Source organism: Pleuronectes platessa, chromosome 1 (assembly GCF_947347685.1).
Source record: "Pleuronectes platessa chromosome 1, fPlePla1.1, whole genome shotgun sequence".
NCBI lineage: Eukaryota > Metazoa > Chordata > Actinopteri > Pleuronectiformes > Pleuronectidae > Pleuronectes > Pleuronectes platessa.
The window spans coordinates 19,211,541-19,236,045 of NC_070626.1; the positions used below are offsets into that span (position 1 = coordinate 19,211,541).

The following is a 24,505-nucleotide window of genomic DNA, read 5'->3' on the forward strand; positions in this document are numbered from 1 at the left end:
TCAAGAATTACCCCATATACTCCAAGTAGGTCTATAGACAACTGCACAATCTGAAACCAATGTGTGTGTTCTTAATTTTCTACTGACATTTTCAGGAAGTAATTTCCAATCATTTTTTTTTAACGGGGTCAGGGTTTTGTTACTCACCTGAAGAGGTTGAGGGTTTTGTGTTCCAACATCAGGCTGTTGTTGCCCGTCAGGTCGAGATCCTGCAGAGTAGCAGGCATCGAGTCGGGCAACTGGATCTCAGTCAGCTCATTACAGCTCAGATCCACCAGCTAGACATGTTTTTCAAAGACACATTAGCTGAAACAGGCTAAACGTGATCATAAACTAAACAAGTCAGGCTGGGGGGAAAAAACTGACCTTGATCTCAGGCAGGTTGAGGATCTCTGGGAAGACAGTAATGTGGTTGGAGTGTGCGATGAGGGTGTGCAGTCTCTTACAGCTGGACACAGTGGAGGGGATCGTCTTCAGCTTGTTGCCACTCAGGTCGAGCTCCTCCAGCAGCTCCAGCTTACTCAACTTGCTAAAGACAGACAAACATTAGAGGGACAAACGCCAGTGAGTGGAAACGAGTCAAAATACTTACAATACCATCACCTCACTGGGTACAACCACATGACACTCTACAAGGGCTTAATGCTAGATTAAACATACAGTAAGTGAACTATGGCAGAAACACATAACAGAAAATCATGATGCCAAATAAGCGATCGAATCAAACGTGATAAGTTAAGGGACAAAAGAAACAATGAAATATAATGAATTGTTCCATGAATTTGAGAAAACGATAAACAGAATAAAACAACAAAAAAACACACTATTTTTTTTTGTGTATTACAAGACAAACACTTTATTTAAATTATTGACTATCATGAGATCAAAAGCAACAAACCTGGCAGGGAAGGAGAGCATCTGGTTGTAGGCGATGTGAAGGACCCGCAGGTTCTGGTGTCCAACCAGCAGAGCACCACAGTTCTCATTCAGATTATTCCCCGTCAGGTAGAGCTCCTGGAGCGTGCTGAGGCTCTCCTCTGATTGGCTGCTAGGAGGAATGCTTTCCAGGGCATTGGCTGACGCATTTAAGAATTTCAGGCTGCGAGGGAAGACAAATAACAATAGAGAATGACAAAAGCTACAGTAGAGAACATCGACAGCGTTTCATCCAACACTGTATCCAGCCGTTCCTCTCTTGTTGGGAGTTAAAGACAAAAATTCGGGATCCCAAATTCTGTTTCTCAGTTGTCATTTCAGAGTCGGGAGGAGCAGCTCATTTGGTCAAAAGGCCGGGTACATCCTGGACAGATCAACAACTATCCCAGAACTGACACATAGAGACAAACAATCATTCAATTTATAGTATATATAGTGTATAGTCTTTGGACTATCAGCGGAAACCCATTCAGACACATGGAGAACATGTAAATTCCACACAGAAAGGACCTGGCCAGCCAGAAACCTCCTGTGAGACTACCACTGCCCGTTTTCCCCTCTCTGAATCCATTTTTAATCATCCAGGACAAAGTGTGTACAAATAGATTAATCGCTGGATGTAAGTGAAGCTGACCTCCGCTCCAGCAGTGAAAAGGATAGAAGACAGATAGTTTTGTTGGTGGGAGAGGATACTCTTAAGAAGTATGCACATAGGCCTGCGTAGAGTACGGACAGTAATTTGAGCTTCGGTGGTGCTTGTGCTGTTGTTAGGTTACTGCCTGTGTGTTCACATACTGAACAATAATAAAACTTGTCCTTCAGGCCCGTGAAAAAGTGAATCGTATCCCGCTGTTGCTTTAAAACAAAGTCAGGCCTCGCAGTGATATCTCTGCAGCCTTCGAAAAACTGTTGACGTCACCCTGTGTCTTCACAAGTATGAATATGATAACCCTGGTTTCTGAAGCCACACTCGTACTGTTTTCATCAGTCCTGAGTGTAGCCGCTCACTCTCGTAAGCTGCACAGCTCTTGGAAGGAGGATATCAGGAAACCCATCATGCTCAGAACAGTTACTGCCATTAGGTCCCTGCTTTAGAGACGGTAAAGCACATTTGAGCTTCTGAACTGCTAATGGGTGTTAAGTGATTTACCGCACAGGAAATTGGAGCGCAAGCGAGGCTCCAGTTACGGTCTCAAATGCGCCGCTGATTTGACCACAATCCCTACATAGATACTGTACATACAATCTTTACTTCATTATGTTAGAGATGAAATATACAATCTATACTTTATACTTCCAAAACAGTCAGCTGCGATGAATATTCAGCTATAACAGAGCAGGTAATACAGTACAAGTAAAAGTTTCAAAGCAGAGGAACGAGCTGAGAACGGACTGAGAGTAATGGCATAAAAAGAGTTGAGGACAGAACAGAAAAGAAAAACACAAAGAGAAAAGGTAGAAAAGGGGTTGGGGGCACTCACTTTAAGGCTTTGTAAAAGAGACTCTCAGGGAGTTCAGCCAGCTTGTTGTGCTGGAGGTCCAGGGCTTCCAGAGGGACGTGGTCAAGTAGGTCAGGCACTCTCTGCAAACGATTGTTCCCCGCCAGCAGCTTTCTCAAACTCAAGCTGTTGAGCAGTCTGTCCGAGGCCAGAGGAGACATTAGAGAGCAGGATTAGGACAAGAACAAAAAGGCAAAGAACCAAAGTATATCTTCTCCCGGAGCAGACTTGACCACTGTGAAGCAGAGGATGGATTCATCAAACAGGGCAAGACATGCTAACTAATCCATCAAAGACCTTTGCAGCTTGGCTATCCAAACAGACCAACACAGCAGCCTTTTCTTCTCTCCTCAAACCATCTCAGAAGTCATGAGGTGGAACAGTGCAGAGAGGAATCTTATCTCATTTGCAAGAGCTTCTCACATGTCTTATTCAAATGCCAGTGCCTCGGCTGAGAGCTGGCAGTTAGTGATGGCCAGTCTGAGCCAAGCACTACAGCAGGCCACGTTCTACTGCTGCGACCAGAAGACAGATACTGCTTTTCACAAATTGACTGATAAGTGCTGGTTGTTGTCCCTTGTTCTTTCCACGATTCCACCACCATCACAAAATCTTCAACTGGGCATCGTGAAAGGCAGTTTGGCATTAGCGTGAGATATGAAAAAGCCTGACCATGTGTACTGAGACTCCCGATCTCTTATTTCTGCATGGTGTAGCCAGCTGTTTGGTTCACAAGGCTGAATGAATTCATGTTACACAACATAAGAAATAGGGCAGAGCAGAGAAGGGTCAGGAATAGTGAGAGAAAAGGCCAATAACCTGGAAGGAAGCTCCGACAGGAGGTTGTGTGTGAGGTCCAGCATCTCAATTTTCCTGCAGTCACACACCCAGTCCGGAAGGTACTCCAAAAGGTTCCTGTCTCAACACACACACACGCACACACACACACAAAAGCGCACACACACATACAGATACACACACAAACCTCAAACTGAGCAGAGTTGACATCTTGAATTCCACTGTACAGATAAGCAAACAATGTTGATATTACAGTAAATAGGAGGCAAATCTAATATTTTCCAGGTAACATTATTCTAATTTTAAATGATGGGATTCCGTATGTTCACAAAATCATGGGAAGTTTAATGGAAAAAGGAAATTCTACAGATATTTTCTACACCTGGCATCTGGTACAAAAGCAGCTTGAGGCAGACATACACATAATGAGCACTGACATACTGGGGCATCAGTAAACCTACAGTCACCCAGCTTTGAATACATATAATAAAATAAAGCAGCCTTTAATTCTATGTATAAGGCAAACGTGTATACCAAGTCATCCATTCTCAATTTGAGAGGAGGACTGAGGGTCATCATTGATTATTATTATTATATTGTAGACGGGCTTGTTCTTCTCCTTCAACACTTCTTAAGAGTTTAGCTATCAATTATACAATTAATCATTCAAATTTGGCTACACCATCTTTTACCCCTACTAGAATAAACTCCCTATATTAAAGCACAGAACTTCTGTTCTAGAAACAGATTATTCCCAACCAGAACTCACTGTGATAGCTCCATGTGTGTCAGCTGGTTAGGGACTGGATAGATGTTGACTGTGGTGAGGCCTGTGGACAGAATAAAAGTGCAATCAGCAGCTCAACATCTGGACCATTTGTTTTTAAGTGTGTGTGTGTTTATGAGATGCACGCATCACTGGGGAGAAAGGCCTGAAACACACAGTCAAACAAACAGTCGGGCCATAACAGCGGCGAGTTGCCGCTCATGTCGGACTCACGGTTGCTGCTGGCGTGAAGCATGCGCAGTGTGGAACCGCTGAGTGTGAGTGTCACCAGCTGGTTGCGCTGGCAGTGCAGAGTCTCCAGGCTGCAGATGGAGCTCAGGTCTAACGTGGCCAAGCAGTTGTCCCGTAGGTCCAGCTGTGTCACCTGGCTCGCCGCGTCTGGACTCTCACTCTTCACCCAGCGCAGCCCATTCAGCCTGGATTAACAGAGGAGAGCACAAGGGATTAGATATCATCGGTTATCACGGCAGGAGCAGAGGTGATCGCCTTTGTACGGAAAGTTAAGGTGACATCTAACAAAGGTTTCAGTGCAGGAAGTCTACTCTGCAAACTGTATTTCTGTTGACAAATTGAACCATCTTCAGTGACAAATAGTCTGAATACATGACTGGGAAGCAAATACAACTTCTGTTTACTCTAATAAATGCACTGTTTTCTAAAATTCCAGTGTGAACATATGAGTAACACATATTTCTAGTTGACCATGCACAGTCATAAAATTAATTTCACTGAATTACCTTAGAGCAATTTTTAATCTGCATATATCATCTTGTTTTCAGTACCCAGAAGCAATAACACACATTTCTTTGCATAATTACTGTCAGAAAACTCCACAAACTCTGTTATACTAGAGTTAATGTGAATTTGAAAATAAAGAATAACTCATTTAATGCTAATTACACACATTAGTACCTCAGGTGTGAAAATCTATTTGTGGCGTGGAAGATTTTGTGTGTATGTGTTTTTTTTAATGACAGATGCAAATCCTATGTTTCACTGGGGGAAGCTTGTTTTAAAATTTCATTTCAGATTTGACTATTCAGCTCTAACAAAGAGTGTGAGTTTATGACTGTGCTCCACTGTGAGATCCAAGCTCTCCTTGACCTCATTCATCCAGTTAATAAACAACAATTTCTCTTTTTATGAGAGCTGCCAGCCCACTAATCCACCACAGACGCACCTTGCCCTCACAAATATCGCCTGCCACTGCCAAACCACAACTCCACTCCTGGGGTTGAGTTACTAGCTGGCAGTGGGCGGAGCAGCCATAGCTGTTCTGATCTTCCCACTGGTGGAGAAAAATCAATGACCAAAGCTTTTCCCTCCATCATGACCTACCACAGAGGTTCCCTTGAGCAAGACACTTAGCCCCCAGCTGTTCCTATGGAGCTGCTACCAAGCCAACAACCGCATATGACCGAAGGGCAGCCTCCAGGTGGGAGCATAGGTGTGAATCAAGGTAACGCAGAAAATAAAACCCATTTGGGATCAGCAAACCTGGCATCTACCAATACCAGTAAAAAGGAGAATGTGACAGGAGTGGTGGGGTACGTGACTGCGATCAGTGTGTTTGTGTGGGAGAGAGAGGTAGAGCGAGGCAAAGGGAGCTGTCCTCCTGTTCTTTTTGATTCGTTGGGTTTCACCGTTTAAAAATAAACTAGATCCCGAGATGTAGTTAGCAGCATTAACTACAGGGTTCATACACATTTTGACCAATGGATTTCCATTACTTTTTAATAACTTTAAACCAAATTTCCATGACGGAACATTTTGTGAAATCTCGGTATATACGCGAAAAAGTGACAAAATGTCGCAGTCAAACTAACAATGAGAATTCCAAGGCATAAAGTATACCTTAAATGACACAAACCCAAGTATGCCTGCTTATATTTTGAGCATATTTCTTTAAAAGCATACGAATTATTTAAAACTCAGCGTAAATGAACGACATGAAAATATGAATATAACAAATTTCCATGACTTTTCCAAAACTTTTGACAGATTATTTTTTTCCATGACTTTTCCAGGCCTGGAAAAACCCATTTTAAAAACCCATGACTTTTCCAGGTTTTCCATGACCGTACAAACCCTGTAACTATCAGATGCTCATCTACACACACAAGTTATTTATGTGCACACACGGCCCTCTCTCTGGTAGGGGATGTGGAGATCGCTGAGAGGAGATATCAGAATCTACAGGTTATCAATGAGGATGGAATTTGGGGCAATTTTGGTTTGAAGAGGACAGCATCTCCCCTTACCACCTTCGTCACCTCTTGACTCCCAGCGGTGAAGGCTGTCAGTGACAGTTTCAACTCATCATCGCTCCAAGAAAATAAATCCATCACCGTACTTTTCACCCTAGTTGTTTCTCAAAGGTATTATTTTCTGTATCAAGGCAACCGACTGCAGAGTAGACACCAACTGCTTCCTGTTTACACCAACATGCACGGTGCAAGTGATCGGTGACGTGTTTTCGGATGTGATAGCATGGACAGGGTTTATTACTGATACAGAGCTTAAACGCCTGTGTAGACAGATATAGTTTAATGATATATTGGAATGTTGAGAGAAAAGAAGGATCAGAAGATTAGAAAAGAGAGCGACAGAGAGACTATGAACTATGCAGAGGTTGGGAGCTGTGTGTCTCGGGGCCGGGCCTCACCGGAGGTCGATGTTTTTCAGGTTGCTCATTATGGCCAGAGTACACAGCTCCAGAGTCTCCACTCTGTTCCCAGCCATGGCCAACTTGTCCACTGCACTCAGCCGCTCCAGCACAGCAGGGATGTGGGAGAAGTTGTTGAAGGAGAGCCCCAGGCTGTTGAGCTGGGACAGGTCACCCAGCTCCTCGGGCAGGGAGCTGAGGTGGTTTCCATCCAAAGACAGAGTCTGCAGGCTACGAGACAAAAGGTCAAAACAGTCATGTTTTATTTACTTTTACTTCAAAGAGTGGACAAAATATCCTCTTTGTGGATACAGTCATTATCTGCAGGGAAACAGCCGACATCAAGTGGATACACAGCATGAAAATGTGAGCGATTTAGCATCCTGACTTCATCTGATTGCATAACCCAATTTATTCTTTCACTCACTCTATCAAAAAAACGTAAGGACATGAATTATATCCAAAAAAGAATCTGACAGAACTAAATTTGAGTTCAAGATCACAAAATATTGAAATCAAAAATATGATATTTTTAGAAAATAAGTTAGAGCGTTAAAATGTTGATACCGAAGAATTTATTATCTTCCTTAATTCTGAGAGAACACAGATCATTTTAAATATTTTTTTTCATGGTTGTTTCTCGTATGGTTTGTTTTTACTCGAATACTGGATTTTTGAGAGGTAAGATAATAAAGAAAAATGAAAATTTGCTAAATTATAATCAAATGATCATTATGTTGTAATTAAGTATGTTCACATTTTCTGCTTAACGCAACTGTTCGGAATCTGTGTGACTGTATAGTTTCACATTTAAAACTCTCATTATGTCTTCTAAAGGTGGCAACAATTGCAATGAATGCAATGTTTCACTGTGTGTCTTTCTTTAGGATCAACCCCTATGGCATCTATTGGTTCAGTTTTACATGTGCTGCTATAGTAACTTATCTAAATCGTGAAGTGTGTACCCTTTGTAGATCTGTATCCCAACACATCTATAGTTTACTGTGTAAAGTCTGCAGTGTGTACATGGTGAATGTGTCTCACTGTGTCGCACCTTTGAAGGTTTCCTATCTGTACTGGGACCACATGGAGGTTATTGCAGGAGAGGTTGAGCTCGGTCAGGGTGAGGATCTCACACGCACATTCAGGGAACACACCCAGACGGTTGTGAGACAAGTTCAGACTCTTCAGCTGGGAAAACCTACACAAAGACAGAGCAGCATGGAGGACCATGAGCATTTACAGGGTGAAGGCAAAGAAATCTGCAAAAACAAGGAACATCAACTTTTTTGGTTTTGTTTATTAAGGTTTGCTGCTAATTTCGTTTTTGAGAAATAACATAACAGCTGTGTTATAACAGTGAATGACGGCCAAAGCAGTGTAATGATTGTGGAAACGATTTCCCACAATCTGGAAACACTTTATTGTGATGTAGCATTGTCCTTGTGTCAAAGAAAATGTGCATTTACAAAATGCAAAGCACTTTCTTTAACCTAACAACAACCAAAGGCTGCTTTCTGGACTGTGGGAGTTTTGTGCTGTTATTTGTGCTTCAGGCTTGCACCATGTTATTAAGACACTTAAAAAAAAAGCAGCAGGCAAGAAATGAGAGTTCACAATGGAAAAAGTATTAAAATTACCCCCAGCGGTGCCTAAGTATTACTAGCAAATGATGGTTCTAGATTTAGCCAGTCGTACACTTTAGTGCCTCTAAGCCAACAAGAGGATCGGAAGCACACTGCTGATGTGTGTTTGTTCATCCATAAAATGTATTGTCACACCTGAGGTCTCAGCTGTTTCAAATGGGAACACAACCCAGTTCAGATGTGTGTAGCATGCAGGAATGAGGTGATGAATGCGGTGGTGCAGTGTGTGTGCACTAGTCAGTCAGATCATCCATATTAATATCATATTCCTCTTGTTATCTCAGGGGCTGTGAGTTGTGGAAGTGGCTACCATGAATCACAGCACTTTTCAAAGAGCAAACCATGTCCTTTAATTCATGCTTCCTCTTACTAAATATGCAGACAAGCAGGAGGCAGCAACAGAGGGGTGCAAGACAGTTAGGTGTAAATCTTCTTCTTAGCAAGTTGCAGAATAGGTTCTGACATCATGTTATATTTTCAGCAAAACAAAACACACACACATACACACACCCAGCCGAGCTCGACAGCTGGAGGGATACAACGGGGACTGGAGGGGTTGGAGGTGATAAGCACTTAATCCGTCTGCTGATGAATCCTAATTTCCAGTGCAGAACTAGACATGAAGCTGAATTGTTGTGTGGAACTCATTTCCTCAAATGAGAAGAGATCATAAGCTGTGTGATGAGCCTTGGTGGCCTGGTGCTGCACAAAGAGCCTTTCAAAAAGCATGTCATGGTGCAACACTGAAACAGCTGAAACCTGGTGATCATATCTGTGGAGAACCTGCAGTGATACAGTAGCACTCTTTAAGAGCTCGAGAGCATATGCTTACATTATCAGTGCAGGAAATGCAACAATAGATAAGCTGGGGCCAAAATGAAAGAGGTCTGGAGATATCACAAAACATGGGATAAAACTGCACTGACTTAATGAACAAATGCAATAATAACTATCTGCATAGCTCAGGCAAAGTTTGACTGGTTTGATTGATGACAGCACAGTATCAGCTCCAGAGCAGCACCTGAAAACGCGTTAAGAATTTTCTCTTGAGCAAAAACCTATTTCAGTATCACAAACCCTGTTGGCCTCAAGAAGGAGATTCAGTGATTCTGATGTTCTCGGGCTGAAGGACAACTTCCTTTGTTCCATTATGTCATGACGGTGTGATTACCTGGGGAGGTTGAGCAGCCCTCCAGGCCCCTGCAGGCTCATGAAGTTGTGTCGCAGGTTGAGGTGGGTGATGTCCTGACTGTAGAACAGATACTCAGGCACTGCTTCCAGACTGTAGCAGGAGAGATCCACCATGCTGACTGTCTGAGACACCACCTACACACACACACACACACACAGTGAGTTACGAGGCTTTAAGTGCACAAAGATACTACTCTCATTTACTGTTTTGTGTGTCAGCATCACATCCTCCATATCATAACATCGCAGAAATCCTGCAGGTTGACTGATGAGTGCACATGTCCTGTAAACGTCTTTGGAGATGAGTGTTGCAACAGTGCATGTAGAGCAAATCACAATTAAGATGGTACCCTGGTGGTATAGCTGCAGGATTATAAATGCATACACTATTTTCTTAACTGGTGCAACAAAATATGACTTAAAAGATATTCCCAAAACTAAGAGCTATGGCACTCAAGGTGACTTTGGCTTACAGCTGCAGCTTTAATAAACAGTTAACCATTAGCTATGCTATCAGTGTAAGACCCAATCAAATCCAATCAAGGAGGACCGCGACACTCATTTCCTTCTTTACCTTTGACCAACACAGGCAAGAACCACACTAACACCACGTGCCTTGTGGTGAACTCCAACCCGACATACACCAGTAGTTTCCACTGCTTAAAGAGTCTTTATCTCAAGTGAGTGGAAATGAAGGAGAGTGAGAGCAATTGCACTTGCATTGAGATTCCAGCATAAATCATCAGTTGTTTTTTTTTAAACAGTTTTTTGAGAGGACTTGATATGAGGTCATGGTCATTTTGAAGGCTTTAGTTTGTCTTGTTGTTGATTAGTACCGTGTTAGGCCTGAACAATAATAAAAAAAAAAAAAATGCAGGGTGCACAATGTTCTCGCGTTGGGCCGCAGTAACATGTGCGATTGTGCTTGTTGTGGCACAGTTCAAGTCTCAGATACGACTGCGTGAGAACAGTCTCCTCCACTAACTACAGGACTGCTCACTGTGCAGCAACGCAGAAAATGGAACTGCCGCTCAGCAGAGCGTGACATCACATCACTGCTTTAGAGACGACACAGACTAAATCCGCTCATCTCCCACAACAACCACTGAACTGCCCGCCACTTTAAAAATCATCTCCTCTTTAAAAGGAGTTATTAAGTGAGGTTGAGAGTGGGCGATGGACACAGGCTGATGGAGAAGAGGGAGAAGGAAATCAGGACAGATATGCGGTTTTGGATGATTTGCATTGTAATTAAACAATGTTCAGTTGGAAGGGGATTAAATGGCTCTAATGGAGGTTCAGCGATACTCCAGTCTACACCTACAACAGTGCTGCTCCCTGCAGAGCCAAGGAGCCAGGGCAGTCATGTTTTGTGTGATTAATAAACTTGAACAATTAGCACCATTCACCAGCATTCCTGTCTGCCTAGTGATGTGTATTCTGGTTCATATACTGTCAGGGTTTGGGATTTTATTGACAATCCTTACAAATATCTGGACGGCACAGTGACGCGGGGTTACGACTGAGGCCTTGAAGCACCATCTTCCTCCCACAGTCCAAAACCATTAAGATTGGTTTTCGGTTGATTGGAGACTCTAAATTGTCCATATGTGTGAATGGTTGTTATTCCCTGTATGTTGGTCCTTTGATAGGGTTAGGGTTATGGTGGGTTAGGGTTAGGGTTGGGGGGTTATGGTGAACTGTGCCCCACCTCTCACCCAATGTCCGCCGGGATTGGCTCCAGCCCCGCCCAACCCTCAAAGGGTAAGCAGTAAAGATAATGGATGGACAGATGGACTTAAAAATAGCACTGTTCACAAACCGCTCAACTGGCCACTTGAGTCATTTCATCTAGGTTATCAAGTCCGGTCAGTGAGTACTTGATTGACACCTCCTGTCCTGTTTGTTGTCACGCTGAAAATCGCATGATGAGGCCACTGACAGAAACATTGAAAAGATGAAGCAGTAGTTCAGCCTTCTCTTTGCAGTTTGACCTTTTAAACACTGAGGAGGATGTCATGTCGTCCATGGTTCCTTGAAAATGAGTTGAGACAATACACATCCTTCACTGGATTACTTACCAACACACACGCTGATGTGTAGTTAGGTCGGAATGAATTTCACACGTTCTGATTTCCTATAAATATAAATGCTGATATGCTGCTCTATATAATGTATCTCTACGCTCCAGTATTCAGCCTCATCCTTCATGCTCATTTTGCAGGCACAAATGCACTTGCTGATTTGCTCTCTTTCTCTCTTAAACACACACACACACACACACACACACACACACACATGCATGCACACACACGCTCACAATTTATGCAATGTAGCATAAACAGTGGCCCAAATCCACCAAAAACCTTCATCAGTCATAATCCCCAGTCTCCATAGAAACCTCTCAGAAGAGTCGCAGCCTTAACAGAGCGTGCTTACAGGCAACTCTAACCCAGTAACCCATACCACCATGGTAGAGAGAGATCCTGGATTTAGCATGAATCAGCAACTAATTGAATTTTCTTTTTTTATGTTGGCTCACTCCTTCCACAGCGAACTCTACGTCGGCTCTGCCTCAGCGGAGCCGCTCATAGAGGCCGCTCGGCTACAGGAAGGAGCTGCAGCCCAACGGCCAATGATTAGGATTTTAGAGACAAAGCGAGCTAAGCAGAAGAGACACAGAGACGCTGAAGACCTGGCAAAACGATCTGAAAGACACAAAATACGACACAAATACACTTACACAATTGTGTCATTTAGAATCTTCTAATCTACAGTGACATGTACTGTTGAATAAAAACATTACTGATGAGGAGGAAACATTTTTTAAAGATAAACTGTGTGACTACAGGGGAGAGTTTATCTCTGGGGAGCCAATCAGATGCACCCAGACAAGCGGTTTCTGATTGGACGACTCACAAGGCAGGAGGCAACTGTGCTCCCAGCATCTGATCTGTGATTAAGTACAACAAGACCAGAGGGGCCGACTGGAAACAAACAAACTGTTGCTAAGAGAAAACACAGACAACAAACACACACACACAGGAACACACACACACTCTGTCTCCTGCTTACTTTGGACGCCTGTCGATGCCATCGCTGGTAGTCTGCCAGGGTGTCAAAATTGACAAAGTACGTCTGGGCCTGGGATCCAGCTGAGCTAAACATCAGACAGTGGAGCCTCCGTTTCACCTCCTCCACCTCAATACAAAGACAATACACAGAGTCAATGAGGAGCAGCTCTGAGAGAGACAGCACGAATGGAAGATGACCATTAGATAGATAGAGAGATAGATAAATAGATAGATGGATATACTGTATCAATCTATGTTGTTTCAATATTCATTAAGTTATTGTGGATGTGCTGAAATTGACATAAATATCAACTTTGACTGTACCGGTCACTGTCTCTCTCTCTTTCAGTGATTGAGATCCTAAATTGGCTAAAGGACCCCGAGAGAATATGTGCAAAACTGTTCAGTGCAGCTGTGTGATGATATTGTAGAAGAGTGTGAAGTTAACAGTGAAAAATCAGCCAATCGAGTGGAGTGAGTAAGCAGAATGTAACTTTGAAAATCACATCAGCACAGAAATTGAGGCTGCATCATTTTTGTAAAATTGTTTCATTATTCAATGTGTACACATATTTTTTCCTCCACGTTGGTCAGACTCATGATGGATGGATAAACATGATGGAAATTGTAGAACAAAACGTACAGACCTGGCCCCTACATTACCCACAATGCAACCCGATCGACAACAGTTAAGGTAGCCTCAAGCCACTAAGCTTAGGTAGTGCTGAGGAGTGGGCTTTAGAGGTCAGGTAACTTCCTCCCCCCCTCTTACTGATGCCCCACAGATTTTTTATCATTTTCAAATTTGTAGTTTTTCGCTCTAACCAAAACTGACTCAAGAAGAAGCTACGTCTGAATCCCCAAAACACTTTTAGGCCTTTTTTCCCTTATTCAAAGAATCAGCTTGGTTTAGATCTGGGATCCAATGTTTTCAACAAAATAGTTTTCAAAGATCAAGAGGTGAAAGTTTTTCATTAAAGCCAAACACTTGCTCTATTATCTACCCCTATAGGATTCAAGGTGATTAGTTAATTCAGCATCTGTTTATATAATGCTGTGCGGCCTAAACAGCCTAAAAGATTGTGGTGTGTTTCTTTGGATGACGTAGCTCCCCATGTGAAGTGCTGCATTATCTTTTTAACTCCATCCAGCTGTTCATCCCAGCTGTGTTGTTGTATGGGGAACTACACTGAAACATGGACCCTACCCCGGGGATAAGTGAAAGGTCAACACCTTATCAGTTTGTCTGAACGCCAAACTCTGATCTCTCACCTTCCCCCCCACCAGGGGTAAGATGTGCAACTTCCCAGTCAGGCTGTCTTTCACCGAGGCCACGATCAGACAGGTGCCACAGAGGATGACCTTCCGCTCCGCCCACTTGTGCAGCTGTGTCTTGCCCTTCCTGACGCTGAACACGCCTTTCAGCAGAGTGCGCTCCTGCTGGTCGGCGTTCACTGGATGCTCTAGAAGAAAAGAGTCCACATCCGGAGGTTAGTGTTGATGTACAGACACTGATCTAATTCTGAAGAACCCCCACCCCTCCTGTGATTAACACATTCAGCAAATCAATGGAAAATGTTTGGCAGTGGAGGATGAAGGGTTTCAGAGAATGAAGTCATGTAGAAACTCACAGGTCAGAATGATATCACCCATAGTGTAGTTGACTCATTAACGTAGTAATTCCAGGGACTGGTCTGACGTCAGTACTGAATGTGTTTGCTGCCCCATTATCTCATAAACTTTACATCTGGAAACATCTCACTGCTGAATAATTGGTTTGACCTGATAATGAGACGATTTATCCATTAAACTCCATTATTCAAAATCCAATCAATTAAAGCGACGTCAGAGCACTGCTGCTGGACAAGATATTTGGGTCATTTTGTTGCATAAAGCTCGACTCAGCTGTTTCACTATGAATCTAAAGTATTTCAATGCTTATCAGTGTCCAAACATTGAATTATTTGTGGCCACCATCCCCAAATGATATTCTATATTTATTTCATTCTGACATTCTATACATACATGATTCGCTCGGTCCTTCCTGCATGGCTCTGCTCTCTCCTTTAGTCCTCTACTCCTTCTCATCCCAAAAGACATCCAAATCCTAAATTAATCCAATGGTGACCGATTCAGAGATAAAAAACAAGAACAACAAAACCCTGAAAAGGGCAGACACTTGGATGACACCACAGGAGCAGTGTGGAGGCATGTTATGTTTCTTTTCTGTTGTTTTTTTACGTGGTCACCAGTTACTTTAATTCCCACCAACCCCCCATCAGCATAGTGGTGAGTGGATAATGAGGGAGTCTTCATTTTTTGGGTGAGCTATTACTTTAATAGCTCACCCAAAATGAAACGATGGCAACTTGCACAACACACAGCCACAGCTGGCCCAAGCTGAAGGACACACCCGGCATGAGCTGCTGTCTCTGCCAGTTTTCAAGTACACTCAGGTTAATGGCAGGTCGGATGAGCAGAAAGGAGACGCAGCCTCAACCTTGTGTCCTCTGTTGTTAAATTTTCCTCAGAACAGCCTCTGCTGCCTCCCACTCATTTGCAATCTGCTCTCTCTCTCTCCTCTCTCCCTCGATCTTGCTCTCTTCCCTTTCCCTTCACATCCAAATGAAACGAAAGCCGCCACATGTTTTTCTTCGATGGGGAAACTGACGATGAAGAAGCCAAGTGCTTCTCACAACAAACTGGCTCCCCCTGGCAGATCGATAAGAGCGGCTGATCCTTCAGTGTCCCCCGGACTCAGAGGGGAAATTAGAGACACTGGGTAGTATAGGGATATCTAAAAAAGGGAAACACCAGGACTGTTTGTCAATACTTCGAAATCAAGCAAAACACATAAAAATGTCAAGTACCAAAAGTTGGCATTGAATTCTTGTTCATACTCTTCTTTATTTAACCCCCCGAAAAACTTATTTTCACGATTTAACATGACCAGTTCTAGATGGTTATGTATTTGGGCAAAGGTCTGTTTATATTCCTCCATAATCAGCTATCAGATACCAAAACTCAAATGTTTTAATCACCCTTTCCTATGTATCATAGTGAAAATCTGAGGAGTCATCGTTAATACAGATTTTTAAACCCATTCAATGAATCCACACATACCTCCCATCTCCAGAATACAGCCGACAGCTGAAAAAAGTTATAATAAACCAAATATAATATATTCATTGAAACAAGTAATTATGCAAAGCGCTCGCCCACTGCTGCACGTCCATCAATAAACTCATCATCGCGCGCCCACTCGCATCGAGCAGACACAGGCCTACAGGATCCCCTCGCTGGCTTCACAGCACATCACCAGCAACAAGTCCACTCCACACCAAGCCTCGATAGGCTGTCCAAGGTCTTAAACACAGGATTCTACCACACAGTCGGATCCACCTCATCGATGAGCTGAACAGGTTCAATGCAAGAGACAGTTATTAAACAGCCCTAAAACCAGCTAGAAGTGATTTGGTTAAATAATTCCGACCTTAATCTACAAGCTATAAACTCTTTATATAATCGTTATACTAATGCATAGCTCATCATCGTGATGAGGTCTTCATGTTGACATTTGCTTCCCTTTGTACACGTATGTATGTGTTCTTCCTCTCATACAATTCAACCTTAGTTTCACCCGTCCACAAAACATTCCCTTCCTTCAGCTGTTGTTGAGTTGGTTCGCTTTCAATGTCAAGTGCCATGAGTCGGGGAAAAACATCTCCCAAGAGATAAATGGCACAAATCGGAAGCTAAATGGAAGGCCTGTTGCCCTCCTGCTATTTGACTGACTATTCGCTAATTTTCCAGGACAATTGTATAAGATAATACATTTTTTTATGTTCTACAGCATTAAATTGAACATCTAATGATGTTCATCTGCTGAGGAACATTGTTAAAAATCAATAAGGTAAAAATAGTTAGTGGGACAAAAAGGCTAAGGTAGCTTTTCAAAGATGTTTCTCTCATCTATTTTCCAAATATGTAATTCAGGAGAGAGAGTCAAGAACTTGTATGATACTGATTGTGCCTCCTGTGCAAAGACATTTTTCCTATGCACACAACAAATTGCCCTCCCATATCAATACAACCACTTGTCTGAAAACCAATAGCCCATTTATGTAAACAGGTCCCAGCCATAAAGAGCCAACTTCTAAAACAAACACAGACAATCCCTCAACGTCTACAGGGCTGTTAGTTGCTTGGGCAACAGCTTGCAAACTAAACCAAAGTCCAACGAGAGTGTGTAAACTTCCATCAAGTCTTCAGCAAACTGTAGCTGCTCTGCAGAAAACCAGCAGATCAATCCCATCCCACGGATGAGGAATATTGGTGACTGTTCCCAATGGCTCCAAAGGGGTTTAGTGACATGGCCGTAAATTATGGGTAAAAATGTTTTCTATAAATGTAGTGGGAATCTGAGGGAGAAGCCGGGTTACCTCCATTAAACGAATCCTCAAGCTGCGACAAATGTCCTCCTCGGTGAAGCTGCCAATCCACAGGGACAGTGTGACAAGTGACAGATCAGAGAGTTGGTAAACTTCATATCTCTCAAGTGTGGCAGCAGCTTTCGCTCGCCTGCCAACTGAGTGACATCCCGCTTCACAAGGCAATTCCAGACTAGCAACACGCCTGCGACAGGTCAAGTCCTGCTCCCTTTTCTTTGAAGAACGAAAGTGGACAGAGAAACAGAAGGAAGGATGGAAGGAATAAAGGAACTAAGAGTGATTTAAAGATGATGGAAAGTAAGAGAGGAAGTGAACTGAGGAACTTGAAGAGGGAGGAGGAGTAAAGAGGAATTGGTCAAATGGAAACAATTTGTCAAATAGATCATTACAGAAGAATAAAAATGAGGTCACTCTGTGTCTTTACATCTATAACGTAACTATGACGTGATATATTCATTAATCCATATCACTTCTGCTCTCTTCATACATAGAGCAGCAACGATTATTCGATTATCTCATGTTGACTAACAGAAAATCGATATGCAACTATTTTTCAAGCAAATATTTAATGGTTCCTTCTTTTTCATTTTTATGCTCTGATAAACTGTGATAATGACTTTGATTACGTTTTTTGATGAATTATAGACCTTATAAATTAATTGCGATAATAGTGTGCACCTGAATCGATTAATGTCAAAATGATAATATGAAGTAATTGTTGGTTGTAGCTCTAATTCAAATGATAGAGAAGTGTAGGTTATAATTCAGAATGGCCCTTGATCAGCTGCGTGGCGGCATGCATAATATATTTCACCCAAAATCCCTTTTCAAAGCACGTCTGTGCACTCAGTCAGTATCAAGACAGAGTTAGCACCACTCTGTTCAAAGTATCTGTTCCCCTGCAAACCACTTAAAAGTAAATGAACTCTTCAAAATGCTTCATTTAAAATGATTTGTCATTATACGGAGGATCAGGAAAATTACTTTTTCCCCCAAACTATAAAAAAAATATTTTATTTGTTTTTAATCACGTATTAGAGTATTTCAATTATTGCAACTGTTGAACACTCAGCTGAACACTCATCCCTGGATCCCAGAGCTTTAATGCATGCACAGGTCGGTAGCCGGTGTTAGCATGCAGTAGGGGGTCGGTGGATGGAGGCGGAACCATGGTCGGATTTGACTCAGAACAGCAAGGTCTTTTTGGCAACAAATTCAAATTCAACCCACCGCCCAGATGCCTCCCCTTGGTGGTCTGCGTCTACCTCCATTTGAAAAAACTCTTTGTGAGACTCGATACTGATATCAAATATGGAGAGCCTGCCCTGCGCAGAGCAACAGATGGAACACACAAAAGAGAAGACTGCTTGTGAATACAGATGATAGTAAAACAGACCATTAAAACGATGAATGTCTCTCAGCAGCAATGAACCATCTGACTTGAAAACTGACCAAGAGTCTGGAGACAGTCTGCCAGTTTGAAATGGCAAACAGGAAATCCTGCACAGAAACAGAACTCCATCACAAAAGCATCATCTTATGGAGGAGCTGGCAGGGAAACCACGGAGAGCCCTCTCTCTGCAGAGCTCCCTTGCTCGGGGCGATTCTGTGGGAACCCGGGTCTGAATAGAAAATTCATTTTTCTCCTACACTTCATTCTGACTGCTTCTCCACTTTTTTCATCCCTGTGAACCAATTCCTTCTCCCTCCTAAGCGTAAAATAAAGAAGCAAACTTGTGCTGGGTTATCCTGTTCCTCCAGGACATGATCATTACGATGAACCCCATGGCCTCCTAGTTTAAATCCTGACTCCGCCATCCATGTCATAACATCTTGGGACATCCAAATTCCTCATTTAGGTTTAATTTCCGCTGGTAAATCAGCACCGGCCAAATCAATAACTCATTAGGTGACTTCAGGCTGCTGGGAGATGACTTCCTTCTGCTCTGACACGGGGCCTGACATGAGCTGTGCACAGCAGCCTCAGCTCTCTGAGCTCAGAGACAAAGATGTAAGAGTGAGATCACCCAGGCAGAGGTGGACTGGGGCCCGGTGGACCAGCGCCAGCGCTTTCAGGAGGCCTGGTCTGTGCTGCAGCTGAATGGGCCGACACAGAGAAACCCTGGCCCTCAGGACTCTGCGGTTGTTTTCACTAGAAGAGTTTTTTGATTAAGTCGGCATTTGGAAGTGTTTACTCGTTTCGCCATGTTTGTTTTCATCTCATCGGTGCACCTCAGCAGGAGGGTGTTTGTATGGGAAGTAGGAGGGTGGAGAAAGTTCAAGATGAGTTTCCTGAGCAAACAAGAGGACGGTGAAGTTTTAATCAATTACCTGCTGTATTGCACTTTGAAACAGTGGAAGGCCTCGAGAGGAAAAGTCGAACTGGTTTGGGAATAAAGTGGTAGACGGAACACAAATATATAAAACAAAAGCATGGCCTCTATTAGCAAGTAGATCACTGACTTCTTATAATATAATACTTATAACCCTGTGCAGGTTCCTTAGCCAAACGATCCACACGGCTAGATTCTTATCAGCCTAAATGCAGAGCTGACACGCACAGTGCACCACCAGTCCATTCTCTAGCAGAAGCTGTAGCGAAATAAGGATTTTCCGTAAATCAGGGACCACAATTCACCCAAAGGGGCCAATTATACGTCCAAAATCCATTCACAGTGTCTGATTCAGTAAGGTGCACATTTAAGTCACTCCTTGTTAACTGTTAACTCAATAGCTTTTAACAAAGTCACAAATCATTGAATATATTTAGAAATTTGTTCCTTGTTCAGGCATATTGTGTTCTTCAAAAAAGCTTCCAAGATAAAAATGCACCACAACTTGTCATACTTATTGTTAGTATTGTTCATAAGTGACAATGGTTTATTAAAAAGGCTTCAGAGTCCGCCCCTGAGCAGACAAAGGCCTTCCTGAGGGGCCACAGTTTTCTTTTATCTCCTTACTGAGATCATTAAAACTGACATTTTCAAAAAACTGAAGGCTGTTGTTGTGTGTTTTTAACAATGCAAACAGAAGCTGAATGACTGATGAGCTCCTAAATAGGTAGTTCTATATACTGAGATAATACAAAACAAGCATAACAACAGGCAAACTACCAGTTCATTCTTCCCCAGTTCTTTGGGAATCAAACAGCCAAATCAAGTTGTCTACTTGGCGTTAGCTGGCTATTGAGAGTGTCTGAGAACCAGTCATGCTCCCGGTCCTCTTTTCCCATGAGTTGACAAAAAGAGGCAGGAAGTCTCCACGGAGCCCAGACTGCAGCCAATGTGGCCTGGCCACAGATAACAGCCAAGATCCGTTGTTATGTTGGCAAGAGGCAAACAACAGCTCCACTGGACACATACGAGCGAGGAATAAGACGGAGGTGAGCAAGCTTGAGATCTCACAACTAAACAAACACTCAGTTTTCTGACCCAGCAGGTATAAAGATGAAGCTGTGATACTAAAGAGTCAGTCTATAGTGAGAAAAAAACTCAATAGAAACTGAATACAAATTCATTTTCATTCAGTTTCCCAAGTACTGAGCAGCAAAAATGTGAGAGAACTCACAGTGTTATCAGATATATTACATTTATATACATCTTTCCACAGTCAGGGCCAGTGAATTTCAACACAGAGATTTGTGTTCAGTGTGTACGTCTATTTATTCCAGTTGGTTGTGTACTTTAAGTGAGGGGAATTACTTGTGAGCCCCTCAGACGATGTCAGTCTTCCTCTGGCACAGCAGCATGTGAGCAGCTCCTACCCAAAGCATGAGGAGTTCCACTGACTCAGCAGAAACATCAGTCAGTTAATTAAGTGAAAACACATCACACAACATCATTTCTACCCTTAATGGCCAATCCCTTAATTGCCGCTACTGTAAGAGTATCATTAGACCAACGCACAGTCTCACAGGAGAGCTGGAGACGTCTGTGGGCTGTAATAAGATACATCGAAGTCCTGTGCACAGCTCCTATAAGGACTAATGTCAGTGTCATCCAGAATTTTTCACATCCATTCTGTGACTGCATTAATAAATCCCTTTCATATATCACACCGACACATTTAATCACTCCAGTCCTGGGGTTATGGGAGAGTGTTGACAGTGGCGGATGAAAAGCAGCCCACATGGGGATGGAGAAACACCAGGATGAAGGATGGTCACTCACCATGAGGCCATGAGGGGAGAGTGTTTATAGTCCGGGCTATAATGAATATTACAGAATGGCCTAAGAAACACATTACTTTACACCTACTACTTTGCTGTTTGCCCAGAAAAAATACCCACTGCGTGCACAGTATGTTTTGAGGCCTTTAGGTCCCTTTTCAGAGGACGACATCGGGCTCCCAGTGAGCAGCATCAGATGGGGATGACTGGGGATGATAACCCCCGGGTGTACTCACCGCTGTAGAACCGGATCAAACAGCTGAGGTCGGAGTTGGCTGCTTCTTGCTGCACCCGAACAGGGTCTGCGTAGCCCATAGACGCCAGGTAGTCGTACAGAATCTGGAGCGGACGCTCGGAGGGGTCCAGCCTCCTGACGGACAAGAGAGAACAGAGAGGAGGTGTGATGATGACCACCACACAAAACGACAACACTAGTTTCTTATACGGGAAATACATGGAATGAAACATGACAATAAAGGTGAACAGTTTGAAGTTCATTAAAAGTAGCAGACAGTTTTTGATTTGCATGGGAGAAGAGTCCGGGTCAACGTTCACGTTCTGTTCTAATTATTCCACTTGTCCAACAGGCCTTTCACCCTTTATCTTGTTAGTAGTAATAATGTATTTGAGTTGGAAGTGATCAAGCTACAGGGGTCCCCGAACCCTACTGAGGTTAGGTGTGATCTTTCAGAACCAATCAGAGTGTTTTTCTGGTTCCTCATCATACAGAATGTAGAGCAGACACAAGCAGATCAGTTGAGATTCGTGTGCACGGTGGCTGGCTTCACTTTACGTGTCAGCGTGAGGAGCTTGGTGATTTGGCAGGCCCGTGGTATCAAGCAGCTAACCCCTCTGAGGAGAGACAGTTGAGATGTCAGGGAGCCTCTCTCTGGGAGACGCTCAGGGCATGACAAACAGCAGGGGAACCCCAGGACATGTCAGAGCAGAGGACGGATGTATCCCATTCCCCTCCCTTTACAGCACATCCCCCTGAGGACCACTAGGGCCTGCCACCTCTGAGGGACAACCCATGCAGTAGGTTCTCCCAGCTCTTTGGACCTGACTCAGGTCCTCCACAGTGTCCACATGTCTGCCATCACATTTGATCCTCTTCTGTGCTGAGAATCATGTCACATATTATTCAGAAATTCAGTCTCCAGTATCAATTTTACCTGGAATTCTAAGAGAAATAAAGCTGTAGACTGTGCAAGGAAACCTCTGACATTATTTTAACTATTAAGGGAGACCTGTCATGATAACAGATTATGTTGGATGATATATTATCCCGGAAATGGTTGTGATTGATGATATTATTCTAATTTATAATTTTATGATCATTTTAGAGATAATCCTGCAAGTCCACCCTCTCAAAGAGCAATGAACTTTGAATTCTTAGGAATATTCAGTCTGACTTTTGAATTTAAATATTAAAATAAAACAAATAAAATAAACCACACACAACCAAAGCAATAAATAAAAAGGACTCTCTGGCTCTGCCCAAAAAAATTGCTCTTGAATAAGTATGAAACATTTGGCTGAGGGTATATGTAACCAGCTCAGTCAACAGGATGGTTAAGATTTAGATGACAAACTTACGATCATGTATTTAGTTAATAATCAATGGTGTCAGATCATAGATCTGGATCTCCCCGGTCGAGTGCTGGCAGATTCAGGTCCTGATAGGAGTGTGGAGGGGGGACCCAGGAAACTCCAGCACGGTTCATACCAGCCGCTGCTTCTCCCCTGATCCTGAAGCAGCGGCACTGTACATTGGCAGACCGTAGTGGAAACTTTCCTTTAACAAAGTAACTTACCACTGGTTCATGTTTACGGGCTTTGCTCCTCTCATCTCTGCATCAGTGTGTGTCACTCTGTGTGAGTGAGTGTGGTGGGGGGGCTCTGGGGCCTATACGTTTCCATGAGTAGACTGTTTTAAATCCGCCTCTCTCCCAGTCTGAGGAGTCTGGCTGCTGGTATTTTATGATGGCCCATACAATGATGATTTAACACGGGGGGAAAAAGGGGGGGGGGGGCATATAGGCAAGTTCCACTGTCTCCAACAATAGTCTCAAAATGTGACTAAATGGTCGCAGCCTGGAGCCCTGCCATCCATCTTGGAGGCAATTAGGGCTCCCCGTGGAAGAGCGTGGGAAAACAAACGATTGTTTCTCTTCTCACCCGGTTGGCACTAAGAGTCTGATCTGGATAAGTGACTCAAAAATTTGTGAATGGGTGTTGTCCATCCACTCAGTAATTTAATCTTAAAAGGGAGTTTGTGTGACTGAAAATAAAAATGTTCCCATTGCAGGAGAGAAGCCAGACCAAGTCTTCCTGTAAGCAGCACATTACTACAAGCTATAAAAAGAAAATCACTAAAAACAGCTTCCATCCCTTCCATCACGTCCTTACTCACAAATCCTTCTTCAGCTCTCGTCTCCGGGCTGTCACCAGCTCTGTGTGCGTACTTGAAGAGTTCGAGGATATATTGTCAATCACAGTAACAAAACGTACCACACATGGACTTTACCCAGAGAGAAAATATCAAACTAGAGGTCAATTTAAGGTTAAACATAAATAGAGTTCTTGGAAGTGCATTTTCCATTGAGACACTAATACAATGCATTAAATGCAACCCTGACTTGTCTGTACTGTATTGCTTAAGAATGTAGACATTTCTTTTTCTGAACAGGAATCATTTTTCATCAGTTTTCTTCAGTCTCCGTTGGCCTGTTTTGGATGGAGAAGTCTTCTAATATTACATTTAAATCCACCTGATCATACTCCCAGACAGACTGCGATTTAAGCTCAGTGCTGCTCGAGTATATCCTGAACCAACGCAGCCTATTCACAGGCTTACCAGAAGCCTCTCACTTAATGCCGTTCTTCATCACTCTGCAGTGCCTACAGCTTTTAATCAACGAACTGTGGAATATGCTGTTGATTGATCATGACACACTGCAAAATCATTACCAATCTCCAGTCATGTGTCTGTGGCTCGACCTTCCAGCTACCGATGCTCACTGACGCAACCTCTTACAGGTCTCAGCCATAAATTCACCCACTGGCCTTATTGTTTCAAACCCACCTTTCAGGAGATTTTAAGATTTTGCCGCATCAATATCCCAGATCATTGGAAAAAAAAAAAACGGAGCAGACAGTGCGACTCACACAAAATACGCTGTGAGCCACTGCAATTTAAGCTATAGCGGTTTTGTTATTTTAGACTCTCCCGTCTAATATCTTGACGTTGGCTCTCTCCCAAAAGCAAAAAGGAGGAACGGACCAGATTC

General features: G+C 43.1%; 1 protein-coding gene across 1 annotated transcript in view; it reads right to left on the bottom strand.

The window, feature by feature from the left end:
* The window catches only part of phlpp2 (PH domain and leucine rich repeat protein phosphatase 2), a 33,958-nt gene that overhangs the window by 8,156 nt on the left and 1,297 nt on the right, over window positions 1-24,505 (bottom strand). Inside the window, exons 2-14 of the mRNA XM_053426135.1 lie at window positions 21,452-21,585; window positions 13,869-14,059; window positions 12,598-12,723; window positions 9,503-9,657; window positions 7,740-7,886; window positions 6,686-6,916; window positions 4,234-4,436; window positions 4,003-4,063; window positions 3,255-3,350; window positions 2,418-2,573; window positions 899-1,099; window positions 367-529; window positions 148-278 (exon numbers count right to left, since the gene is read on the bottom strand). Of these exons, the coding sequence (XP_053282110.1) occupies window positions 148-278; window positions 367-529; window positions 899-1,099; window positions 2,418-2,573; window positions 3,255-3,350; window positions 4,003-4,063; window positions 4,234-4,436; window positions 6,686-6,916; window positions 7,740-7,886; window positions 9,503-9,657; window positions 12,598-12,723; window positions 13,869-14,059; window positions 21,452-21,585 (1,995 nt within the window). The remainder of the gene's footprint in view (window positions 1-147; window positions 279-366; window positions 530-898; window positions 1,100-2,417; window positions 2,574-3,254; window positions 3,351-4,002; window positions 4,064-4,233; window positions 4,437-6,685; window positions 6,917-7,739; window positions 7,887-9,502; window positions 9,658-12,597; window positions 12,724-13,868; window positions 14,060-21,451; window positions 21,586-24,505) is intronic.